The sequence below is a fragment of the Hemiscyllium ocellatum genome, chromosome 9, assembly GCF_020745735.1.
Source record: "Hemiscyllium ocellatum isolate sHemOce1 chromosome 9, sHemOce1.pat.X.cur, whole genome shotgun sequence".
In the NCBI taxonomy this organism is placed as follows: domain Eukaryota; kingdom Metazoa; phylum Chordata; class Chondrichthyes; order Orectolobiformes; family Hemiscylliidae; genus Hemiscyllium; species Hemiscyllium ocellatum.
In genome coordinates, this window is record NC_083409.1 from 22,855,358 (window position 1) to 22,868,052 (window position 12,695).

The following is a 12,695-nucleotide window of genomic DNA, read 5'->3' on the forward strand; positions in this document are numbered from 1 at the left end:
AGTGCTTCTAATTAAAACTGTTGGACTATAACCTGGTGTTGTGTGATTTTTAACTTTGCACACCCCAGTCCAACACTGGCATCTCCAAATCCATGACGACCATCGACACCACTAACCGTATGGTTGCATGAGTGCAGAAATGGGTGACACTGAGGACAGCATGAGAAGCTCAGGGTTCCAAGTGATGTAGTTTGCTGTTGGACACTTCACTGCATTCCCATTTGTGTCACTGTCACCCAAACATTTCTGGAAATCGATGAACGGGACGTTGATCCAGTACCACCTTATTAAATAGGAACCTTCATCAATTGGTAATGTTATCCTCAAGGTGAAAGTGGATACTGCAGATTGGAGTCAAGGTTAGAGCTGTTGGAATGCTGATGAAGGGCTTTTGCCTGAAACATCAATCTTCCTGCTCCTCGGATGCTGCCTGATCTGCTGTGCTTTTCCAGCACTACTCTAACCTTGATCCCAATGTTATGAGCAGCAGAGATTTAATTCCATCTGCAGGAACTATGGTATTTGTACAGAGTTACTGCAGCATTTTTGAAGAAAACAGATACACTGTTGAAGCTTTTCATCTTGTACTATCAAATGCCAAAGAGGAATAATAATTTATATTATAAATACAGAAGCTCAGCACTATGGAGCGACTAAAGTTTGCCTTTCATAAATTAATCAGGATTTTCTTTTAAGTTTTTGAGTACACAAGTTCATCCAAAACTGCGTTGTCAGCTGCTTCTTTTCAACAGCGATCTTTTGAGAAAACACTGGCACAGGCATCTGCAGGTGTGGATCAGAATCTGTCACTCTGAAGCTGTGACAGGTGATATATATAGGGCAGTGTATGCTAACAGTTTCATGTGGATAGATGATACTTCTGGCTGCTTTACAACTTCCAGACTTCCCTTCAGGGTTTTGACCCAGGCCTTTTCACCAGGTTGGCTTCAGTAATAGGCCATTTACTCAGTGACAGATTCTACTGAATCCCTTTCGCAGATCTACACAAACACACCAACGCCCTCCTTGCTTGCTTGCTTCAATAGACTCCATTGATACATGCAAACTCAGAATCAGTGTAGAGTTTTAATTTCCCATGAACAGACTGAAATCTGACCTTTCAGATATTGATAAATAATTCAAATGTCCACCCAAGCACTCTGGTTTCAGTTTAACAATCGTAGAAATGATGACGACGATGAATCTGAATTCTGATTTAGAAGGTTGTGATTTCAAGCCCAAGCCCCATACAAAAACATAAGCAATGATCTTGACTGACCATTCAATGTGCGACTGGGAGAGAACGGCACAATTGGGAGTAAAGGTACTGTCTTTCAGGAGAAACATACAAACAAGTCTAATTCTACCCTACCAAGTAGATTTAATTCTACCCTATTCAAGTAGATTGTGGGCGGCACGGTGGCACAGTGGTTAGCACTGCTGCCTCACAGCACCAGAGACCTGGGTTCAATTCCCGCCTCTGGCGACTGACTGTGTGGAGTTTGCACGTTCTCCCCGTGTCTGCGTGGGTTTCCTCCGGGTGCTCCGGTTTCCTCCCACAGTCACAAAGATGTGCGGGTCAGGTGAATTGGCCATGCTAAATTGCCCGTAGTGTTAGGTAAGGGGTAAATGTAGGGGTATGGGTGGGTTGCGCTTCGGCGGGTCGGTGTGGACTTGTTGGGCCAAAGGGCCTGTTTCCACACTGTAAGTAATCTAATCTAATGAAGAGAACTAGGTGTCCCATGCTGATACTTGACTCACGACTGGCAACGTGACTGCACTTGCTACACTTTGAAATTATTGAACATGAAGTAACCCATGTTCCAAGAGGGATCTATAACCTGCAACACCCGCCCACCTATTGCTGCAGACAATTACAACCATTGAATACATATTCAAATGAACAAAAACATATAGTGAAATGCAATATTTCCAAAGGAAAAATACAAGACAACATTGAATAAACTCACAGAATGTTCATCTCAATCTGTGTGTGGTAGCAAGTTTTGGTGAGACAAGGCACTTGGTGCTTACCTGGAGTAGCCTCTCCAGTTGGTAAAATTTGCAATGTAGATCCTCAAAGTTGTTCTTGTAGAGTTCCCGGAGACCATAATCATACATAATCTTCACCAAGACGCAAAATGCCTGCTCCTCCGGCATCTGTGAACAGGTATTTATTCCACAGGTCAGGATGACATTCATTAGCCAAAGAAGGTCTCTGAACAGATCAGACTAACATTTTTGATCAGCCCTGAAGCCAACAATGTTCACTATTACTCAGAGGTAGCAGTCTCAGCTGAACCCAAACATTTAAAGATTCATTCTGATACTGAACTCAAAGTCTACACAGGCACTCTGAGTATGGTATGGTCAGAAATGGTCAGACCATAACAGAGTGAGATAAGACAGCATATACTTGGGGAAGTTGAGAATTCGGTGCAAGATGCTTTTGGTCAGGTTCATTGCAAGAACTTAAGCTTGCTGAGCAGGCATTCAGTGAAGGGGAAGAAGAAGAGGTCGCTTTATGAGTAGATGCTATTAGGTACTACATTTCAAAGTCAGGGAATTTTGCAAAAATGTAAATTTATAAAATGACCCATCACTAGAAAAAATAAGTCAAAAAGAAACATTACAAAAGTAAGATTAAGGTATGATACGCCCATCCTCTGGCAAATGCGGGGTTTGGACAGTTCACATGATCAAGACAGACATATGTGCAGGATGGATCACCAGATGTAAAATCTTCAGCTACAGTGGTGTCAATGTGGTACATCTGCTTGGAAGAGAACTGCGTGGATAGCATATTCATGCAGGTTAGAGGCAATGCAAGCAGCTAGGGAATGGGCAACTCTAGACAGTCAAAGAAAGCAAAGCAGGGGTTCCACAGGGTATCTCTGCAGAATACTACCAAAGATGAAACAGAAAGAGAAGGCAGATGAATGCACAGTTGGAAAGATGGCATACGATGGGCCTCTAGATTCCATCGACAATTGAGATTGGCTCTGGGGATGATGGCATCGGTACAAGGTGGACAGGGTGCACCTGAACAAAGCTGGGACATGTTTTGGCTAGTGCTTTGGGTGACATGAGATTTAAACTAACTCAATCAGAGAAAAGGAGGAAGGGGTTGGAGAACCTGGAGAGCAGATTAGAAAGTATCACTCTGGTGCACAAGAACACAGGGTAAGACACAGGCAACATACCAAGACAATAACATCGAGCAGACTAAGAGGTGAAGTTGCGGAAAAGGAGGAAAGAAATAAATCTAAATCTGGATGACATATTTGTGAGCATACAGCATGTAGTCAATAAGATTGTTGAGGTACAGGGGCAGATTGCCAGGTGAAATTATGACATCATGGCTACAGAGACATGGTTGAAGACTCAGCGGGAATGGGTGTTAAATAATTCTGGTCACAAGGTATTCAGTAAAGACATGAAAGGGAGAACAATAGCAGTACTGGTTATGGAGTTCAGTGTAGTGGTGGAGAAACCGGATGTCAAAGAGGTTACAAGGACAGAATCAATTTGGCAAAAGCTAAGGAACAAAAATGGTGCAATCACATTGCTCAGTGGTCATTCCAAAATTGTATTCAGAAGAACTTTCTACAACAGTGTGCGCCCAGTCCAACAAAAAGACAGGAACTGCTCAGGTTCTTGGGAATTAGGTGGATCAAGTTGATCAAGTTCAGTGGGGGAAGCACATAGGGGACTGTAATCATTGTAATTATAAAGTTTACAAATGACAGTAGGAAAGAACAAAGGACAACCCGGAATCTGAGTTCAGCAGGGAAAGAGGAGAGCTGGGTTGGACAGATTGGAACTGAAGATTGGATAGGTTGGAACTGAAGATTGGCAACAAAAACAGTAGCTGAGCAATGGGTTACCTTCAACGAAGAGATGGTTCAGGGACAGTTAAGGTATATTCCCTCAAAAGGAGGAGGTAGGAAAAACAAATTCAGAGATCCCAGGACGTAAATGGAGATAGAGGAAGAAAAAAAACCTGACGGGTATGAGGTAAAAAATTGAATTGAGAGCCAAGATGAATGCAGAAGATTCAGAAGGGAAGTGAAAACCAAATAAGAGCAGCTAGGAGAGGTTAAAAATAAAGATTGGCAGCTCATATAAAGAATAATCCCAATGTCTTCTATAGAACACATAAACAGCAAAGGTAGTGGAGTCGCAGGTAGACAGGATAGTGAAGGCAGCGTTTGGTATGCTTTTCTTTATTTGTCATAGTATTGAGTACAGGAGTTGGGAGGCCACGTTGCGGCTGTACAGGACATTAGTTAGGCCGCTGTTGGAATACTGCGTGCAATTCTGGTCTCCTTCTTATCAGAAGTATTTTGTGAAACTTGAAAGGGTTCAGTAAAGATTGACAAGGAAAGGTTTAAAATTGATAAGGAGGGGCATTGGATAGACACCGGTAGTTAAAAGATGATAGGGCACTGGAAACAAATGATCCAAGAATATTAGAGTCATAGAGTCACAGAGATGTACAGCACAGAAACAGACCCTTCAGTCCAACTCGCCCATACCAACCAGATTTCCTAACCTAATCTCGTCCCATTTGCCAGCACTTGGCCCATATCCCTCTAAACCATTTCTATTCATATTCCCATCCAGATGCCTTTTAAATGCTCCACCACTCCCTCTGGCAGCTCATTCCATACACGCACTCTCTGTATGAAAAGGTTGTCCCCTAGGTCTCTTTTAAATTTTTCCCTCACCCTAAACCTATGCCGTCTAGTTCTGGACTCACCCTACCCAGGGAAAAGACTTTCTTTATCTACCCTATCCATACCCTTCATGATTTAATACACCTCTATAAGGGCACTCCTCAGCCTCCGCGCTCCAGGGAAAACAGCCCCAGCCGGTCCAGCCTCTCCCTGTAGCTCAAATCCTCCAACCCTGGCAACATTCTTGTAAATCTTTTCTGAATCCTTTCAAGTTTCACAACATCCTTCCAATAGGAAGGCGACCAGAACTGTACGCAATACTCCAACAGTGGCCTAACCAATGTCCTGTACAGCTGCAACATGACCTCCAATACTCTGACCAATAAAGGAAAGCAATAGCGAGTTTTGAGTTTTGGAAACCTAAACACATAAATAGAAAGTGGGTCACTAACACCGTCGGAGGCTCACTGATGATGTTACCTAGTATGGTGATGAAACATCTGAAAATGAACCTTCCAGCTCAGTTAGCAAACTTACATCCAAAGGAAAGCATACCAAGCGCCTTCTTCACGATCCTATCTACCTGTGACTCTACTTTCAAGGAGCTATGAACCTGCACTCTTTGCTCAGCAACACTCCCCAGGACCTTGCCATTAATATTGAAGGGTGGAAATCATAGAGGCACTGATGGAGAACTAGAGAATTACAAACATTACTCGAAAAGAATTCCTAAGGAGAAATCCAGCAGTTAGAGACCGATCTGTTTACCTTCACTGACTGGGAATTTCTTGATGTGCAGGGGACAATTTCCAAATTTGTGGAAGATACAAAACATGGAAGCATAGTAAACAGCACTTTTGTGGAAAGAATATGGAGAGAGATTCTTAATAATGGGCACTATCCTAACTATGCAGGGCACAGTGACCTGGCTGGATATCTGCCTCAGTCATTAAAGGCGACAAGACAGGTACGCCAGTGCTTCAATTAATAATTAATAAAGCATACACTATCCTAGGCTTCAATAATAAGGACAAAGAGTACAACAGAAAGGAAGCTAGTCTGAACCATCATAAGACACCAGTTACACTTCAGCTGCAGTACTGTGCCGTTCTGGGCATCAGACTATTGGAGACTATGGGACTGTTTTCCATGGAGAGAAATGTGCTGAGAGCAGGTTTAATAGCAGTTTTCAGAATCAAGAGGTGGCTGGATGGAGTAGATTGGGAGAAGAGGTTCCCTCCCATAAAAGAAGTGAGAACAGAGGGTGAAAATACAAGGTAACTTACAAATGAAGCACATTGTGAGCGGTTCGGTTCTGGAGCTCCCTACCTGGAAAGATGGTGCAGGCAGGTTCAATTAAGGCATTCAAGAGGGCAACAGATGATAATTTACTTAAGTGCAGGATTTTTGGAAAAGGCAGGAGAATGGCACTAAGTCATGGTGCTCATTCAGTTTGCTAGTGCATACATGATGGGCTGAACAGCTTCCATCTACAGTATAACAACTTGGTAATTCTGTGAAATGAGCTGCCCACAATCAGACATGAACATCGGTCTGCCTCCCAGGGTACGCACACAGACCCATGGCATTATTTCAAAGAACAGCAGGGCAGTTCTCCCAGGTGCCCCGAACAATTTACATTTAGCTCTCAATCCACATCGCTGAAACACATGACCTAGTTGTCATCACAGTTCTGTTTGTCAGAGCTTGCTGTGCACAAATTGACTGCCACAGTCCTCAACCTGAAAACAGCGACTGCAGCTCAGACAGTCTTAGCGGCTGAGGGCAGTCAATCTGCGGAATTCTTTACCAGAAAAGGATGTCGAGGAGGGTCATTAAGTGTATTCAAGGATGAGATGGACAGAGTTTGAAAGAGTAAGGGAATCAGGGGTTACAGAAAAAGGCAAGAAAAGTGGAGTTGAAGATGATCAGATCTGCCATGATCTCAGTGACTGAGGGAGCGGGTTTGACAGCCAGATTAGCCTGCTTGTGTTCCTGTATCATGTGTCACGGTTAATGGAGCTGCCTTTGCTGCCAGCCTCTTGCTTCCTTCTTAAAATCCGTACTCATTTCAAGTTCCAATAGAGAGCTTCCGAGAAGGTTTTTCTGAAGTACCAGAACCTCTCGTTCGTGTGGTACACATGGACCAATATTTCCAACTGAAGTCAAGGGGTAGGGGATCACAGTCTGCTCATGTGCAGCAGCTTGGGATTGAGAATCTGGAACTTGGTGGTTGGGAGGGGAGTGGGGGGGGTAGAGAAGGAGGTGGCTACCAACTCTAAGGGCTCACCTCCTACCTGGCTTCAACAGCCTGAGGAATAGCATCTCACTGCCAAGTAGAGGTCCTTCACGTGAGTTCCTTCTGTTCCTGTGGCAGACGGCCACCTACCTTCTCTCATGACGCTTACTAGGGGTAATAGTGTGAGCCGCAGGACTATTGCAAAACCCAACCTGGCTCTTCCTCATTAATCTCATTAACTGGTTTACTGCCCAGCTACGTGCACAGAAAGTGACTGCCACAAGGGGTGGATGAAGGTCAGAAGCCCTGACTGCCATATTGCATGTGGTGACATGAAATTCTCTGAAGCACAACAATGTACTTACATGCAGCAGAAGTACAGCAGCAAGGAAAGACTGGCCCTGGCAATAGCCAATGTCCTCGTCATACACAGAGTACGCCTGCGGAGAACGAAACAGCAGTGAAAATCAAGGCTCAGTTATCAGCTCCACAAGCACTGTCTCCACCTTGTAAAGATGTGTCCCCACCACCTCCATCCCCATGTGAGCTCACGGTTTTAAAGAATTCTACACATTTTTAACCTGGATTCTTACGATTTTTAAAGGACAGGCAACGTTAGGATACTTTGTTCAATCAGGTCACTAAGAAAGTCAGTAAAACGCCAGAATTCTAACACCTGGAGAGAATGTGAATATTTATAGCCTGCAGTAGCATTTTTAGTCGAAATAAACAAACACTTTATTTTGAAAAACACATTTAAATAGGCAGGCAGATGATTAAGAATTAGTAATTGGCATGTGATTGCAATTGTGTATGTAGATGTTTCCTCTCTCGGAAGTGTGTAAAAAGATGGCTCTTGGTTGGGAAAGCTGTACATATTAAAGTGCTCACGGACTGTACTTGGGCAAAGATTACATGTGCCAGGGACAGGTGTCACACAGCTGCAGAAGTCAATGGTCATATACAGTCATAGAGTGCGACAGCACAGAGACACTTTGGCCCAAACTGATCCATGTTTACCAAAATGTCCACTCACGCTAACCCCATTTTTCCTTATACTTTGCCAAAATTACGCTTATGCCCAAAACATCGACTTTCCCGCTCCTTGGATGCTGCCTGACCTGCTCTGCTTTTCCAGTGCCACACTTTTTGACACTGATCTCCAGCATCTGCAGTCCCCACTTCCTCCCAAATCTTTCTTATTCTTTCCTATCCATGTATTTGTCCAAATGCCTTTCAAATGTTGTTAATGTACCCGCCTCAATTACTTCCACTGGCAGCTCATTCCATATGCATACCATCCTCTATGTAAAAAGGTTGCCCCTCAGGTTCCCATTTATTCTTTCTCCTCTGACCTTAAACTGATGCTGGATTTAGATTCTGGGTAATCCAAGATGGAGGACGGGAAAAATTTCTGGCTATAAGAGCTGTTCCTTTTTTTTTGAGGTACTTTAGGTGCTGGAGGTGATTTCCTCAAATTCCAGGAGCAGCAATCACTGTTTTGTATGGTTCTGTTCGCCGAGCTGGGAATTTGTGTTGCAGACGTTTCGGTCCCTGTCTAGGTGACATCCTCAGTGCTTGGGAGCCTCCTGTGAAGCGCTTCTGCGATGTTTCCTCCGGCATTTATAGGGATTTGTATCTGCCGCTTCCTGTTCTCAGTTCCAGCTGTCCGTTGCAGTGGCTGGTATATTGGGTCCAGGTCGATGTGCTTATTGATTGAATATGTGGATGAGTGCCATGCCTCTAGGAATTCCCTGGCTGTTCTCTGTTTGGCTTGTTCGATAATAGCAGTGTTGCACCAGTCGAACTCATGTTGCTTGTCATCTGAGTGTGTGGCTACTAAGGATAGCTGGTCGTGTCGTTTCGTGGCTAGTTGGTGTTCATGGATGCGGATCGTTAGCTGTCTTCCTGTTTGTCCTATGTAGTGTTTTGTGTAGTCCTTGCATGGGATTTTGTACAATACATTGGTTTTGCTCATGCTGGGTATCGGATCCTTCGTTCTGGTGAGTTGTTGTCTGAGAGTGGCTGTTGGTTTGTGTGCTGTTATGAGTCCTAGTGGTCGCAGTAGTCTGGCTGTCAGTTCGGAAATGCTCTTGATGTATGGTAGTGTGGCTAGTCCTTTGGGTTGCGGTATGTCCTCGTTTCATTGTCTTTCCCTTAGGCATCTGTTGATGAAAGTCTCAGATACAGCCACAAATACGGGTTACCTCCAGGAAGGGTAAGAGAGGTAGGCAATGAGGACAGGAGTCTTTTGCGGATATACCCATTTCAAACAGGTATGATGTTTTGGAAAATGTAGAGGGTGATGAATTCTCAGGGAATGTAGCACGTTCAGCCAAGTTTCTGGTATTGAGGCTGGCTCTAATGCAATGAGGGGTACGTCGGCTTCCAAGAGATCAATTGCGTTAGGGGATTCTCTAGTCCGAGGTACAGACAGATGTTTCTGTGGCCAGCAGAGAAAAAGCAGAATGGTGTGTTGTTTCCCTGGTGCCAGGATCAAGGATGTCTCAGAGAGGGTGCAGAATGTTCTCATGGGGGAGAGGGGCCAGCAAGAGGTCATTGTCCACATTGGTACCAGCGATATAGGAAGGGGAAAGGTTGAGATTCTGAAGAGAGATTACAGAGAGTTAGGCAGAAATTTAAAAAGGAGGTCCTCAAGGGTAGTAATATCTGGATTAATCCCAGTGCTATGAGCTAGTGAGGGCAGGAGTGGAGGATAGAGCAGATGAATGCATGGCTGTGGAGCTGGTGTATGGGAGAAGGATTCACATTTTTGGGTCATTAGAATATCTTTTGGGGTAGAAGTGACCTGTACAAGAAGGACAGATTGCACCTAAATTGGAAGGGGATTAATATACTGGCAGGGAAATTTGCTAGAACTGCTTGGGAGGATTTAAACTAGTAAGATGGGGGGGTGCGACCCAGGGAGATAATGAGGAAAGAAATCAATCTGAGACTGGTACGGCTGAGAACAGAAGTGAGTCAAACAGTCAGGGCAGGCAGGGACAAGGTAGGACTAATAAATTAAACTGCATTTATTTTAATGTTAGGGGCCTAACAGGGATGGCAGATGAACTCAGGGCATGGTTAGGAACATGGGACTGGGATATCACAGCAATTACAGAAACATGGCTCAGGGATGGGCAGGACTGGCAGCCTAACGGTCCAGGATACAAATGCTACAGGAAGGATAGAAAGGGAGGCAAGAAAGGAGGGGGAGTGGCATTTTTGATAAGGGATAGCATTACAGCTGTGCTGAGGGAAGATATTCCCGGAAATACATCCAGGGAAGTTATTTGGGTGGAACTGAGAAATAAGAAAGGGATGATCACCTTATTAGGATTGTATTATAGACCACCTAATAATCAGAGGGAAATTGAAAAGCAAACTTGTAAGGAGATCTCAGCTATCAGTAAGAATAATAGGGTATTTATGGTAGAGGATTTTAACTTTCCAAATATCAACTGGGACTGCCATAGTGTTAAAAGGTTTAGATGGAGAGGAATTTGTTAAGGATGTACAAGACAATTTTCTGATTCAGTATGTGGATGTACCTACGAGAGAAGGTGCAAAACTTGACCTACTCTTGGGAAATAAGGCAGGGCAGGTGACTGAGGTGTCAGTGGGGAAGCACTTTGGGGCCAACGACCATAACTCTATTCATTTTAAAATAGTGATGGAAAAGGATAGACCAGATCTAAAAGTTGAAGTTCTAAATTGGAGAAAGGCCAATTTTGACAGTATGAGGCAAGAACTTTCAAAACTGATTGGAGGCAGATGTTCGCAGGTAAAGGGATGGCTGGAAAATGGGAAGCCTTCAGAAATGAGATAACAAGAATCCAGAGAAAGTATATTCCTGTCAGGGTGAAAGGAAAGGCTGGTAGATATAGGGAATGCTGGATGACTAAAGAAATTGAGTGTTTGGTTAAGAAAAAGAAGGAAGCATTTGTCAGGTATAGACAGGATAGATGGAGTGAATCCTTAGAAGAGTATAAAGGATGTGGAGTATACTTAAGAGGAAAATCAGGAGGGCAAAAAGGGGATATGAGATAGCTTTAGCAAATAGAATTAAGGAGAATCCAAAGGGTTTTAACAAATATATTAAGGACAAAAGGGTAACTAGGGAGAGAATAAGGCTCCTCAAAGATCAGCAAGGTGGCCTTTGTGTGAAGCCACAGAAAATGGGGGAGATACTAAATGAATATTTTGCATCAGTGTTTACTGTGGAAAAGGACATGGAAGATATAGTCTGTCGGGAAATAGATGGTGACATCTTGCAAAATGTCCATATTACAGAGGAGTAAGCGCTAGATGTCTTGAAACAGGTAAAGGTGGATAATTCCCCAGGACCTGATCAGGTGTACCCGAGAATTCTGGGGGAAGCTAGAGAAGTGATTGCTGGGCCTCTTGCTGAGATATTTGTATCATCGATAGTCACAAGTGAGGTGCTGGAAGATCAGAGGTTGGCTAATGTGGTGGCACTGTTTAAGAAGGGCAGTAAAAACAAACCAGGGAAGCATAGACCAGTGAGCCTGACCTCAGTGTTGGGCAAGTTGTTGGAGGGAATTCTGAGCAACAGGATGTACATGTATTTGGAAAGGCAAGGACTGATTAGGGATAGTCAATATGGCTTTGTGCGTGGGAAATCATGTCTCACAAACTTGATTGAGTTTTTTAAAGAAGTAACGAAGAGGATTGATGAGGGCAGAGCAGTAGATGTGATCTGTATGAACGTCAGTAAGGCATTCGACAAGGTTCCCTATGGGAGACTGATTGGCAACGTTAGCTCTCATGGTATACAGGGGGAACTAGCCACTTGGATACAGAACTGGCTCAAAGGTAGAAGACAGAGGGTGGTTGTGGAGGGTTGTTTTTCAGACTGGAAGACTGACCAATGGAGTGCCACAAGGATCGGTGCTGGGTCCTCTACTTTTTGTCATTTACATAAATGATTTGGATGCGAGCATAAGAGGTACAGTTAGTAAGTTTGCAGATGACGCCAAAATTGGAGGTGTAGTGGACAGCGAAGAGGGTTACCTCAGATTACAACAGGATCTTGACCAGATGGGCCAATGGGCTGAGAAGTGGCAGATGGAGTTTAATTCAGATAAATGCGAGGTGCTGCATTTTGGGAAAGCAAATCTTAGCAGGATTTATCCACTTAATGGTAAGGTCCTAAGGAGTGTTGCTGAACAAAGCGACCTTGGAGTGCAGATTCATAGCTCCTTGAAAGTAGAGTTACAGGTAGATAGGATAGTGAAGAAGGCATTTGGTATGCTTTCCTTTATTGGTCAGAGTATTGAGTACAGGAGGTTGGGAGGTCATGTTGTGGCTGTACAGGACATTGGTTAGGCCACTGTTGGAATATTGCGTGCAATTCTGGTCTCCTTCCTATCGGAAAGATGTTGTGAAACTTGAAGAGGTTCAGAAAAGATTTACAAGGATGTTGCCAGGGTTGGAGGATTTGAGCTATAGGGAGAGGCTGAACAGGCTGGGGCTGTTTTCCCTGGATCGTCGGAGGCTGAGGGTTGATCTTATAGAGGTTTACAAAATTATGAGGGGCATGGATAGGGTAAATAGGCAAAGTCTTTTCCCTGGGTGGGTGAGTCCAGAACTAGAGGGCATAGGTTTAGGATGAGAGGGAAAAGATATAAAAGAGACCTAAGGGGCAACTTTTTCATGAAGAGGGTGGTACATATATGGAATGAGCTGCCAAAGGAAGTGGTGGAAGCTGGTACAATTGCAACATTTAAGAGGCATTTGGATGGGTATATGAT

At 43.9% G+C, this 12,695-nt stretch overlaps 1 protein-coding gene across 3 annotated transcripts in view; it reads right to left on the bottom strand.

The window, feature by feature from the left end:
* rabgap1l (RAB GTPase activating protein 1-like) overlaps positions 1-12,695 on the bottom strand; it is a 489,306-nt gene that overhangs the window by 106,708 nt on the left and 369,903 nt on the right. For all 3 annotated transcript variants that reach the window (XM_060830051.1, XM_060830052.1, XM_060830055.1), the window contains 2 exons: positions 7,284-7,358; positions 2,035-2,160 (listed from right to left, as the gene is read on the bottom strand). In XM_060830051.1, coding sequence (XP_060686034.1) covers positions 2,035-2,160; positions 7,284-7,358 — 201 coding nt within the window. The remainder of the gene's footprint in view (positions 1-2,034; positions 2,161-7,283; positions 7,359-12,695) is intronic.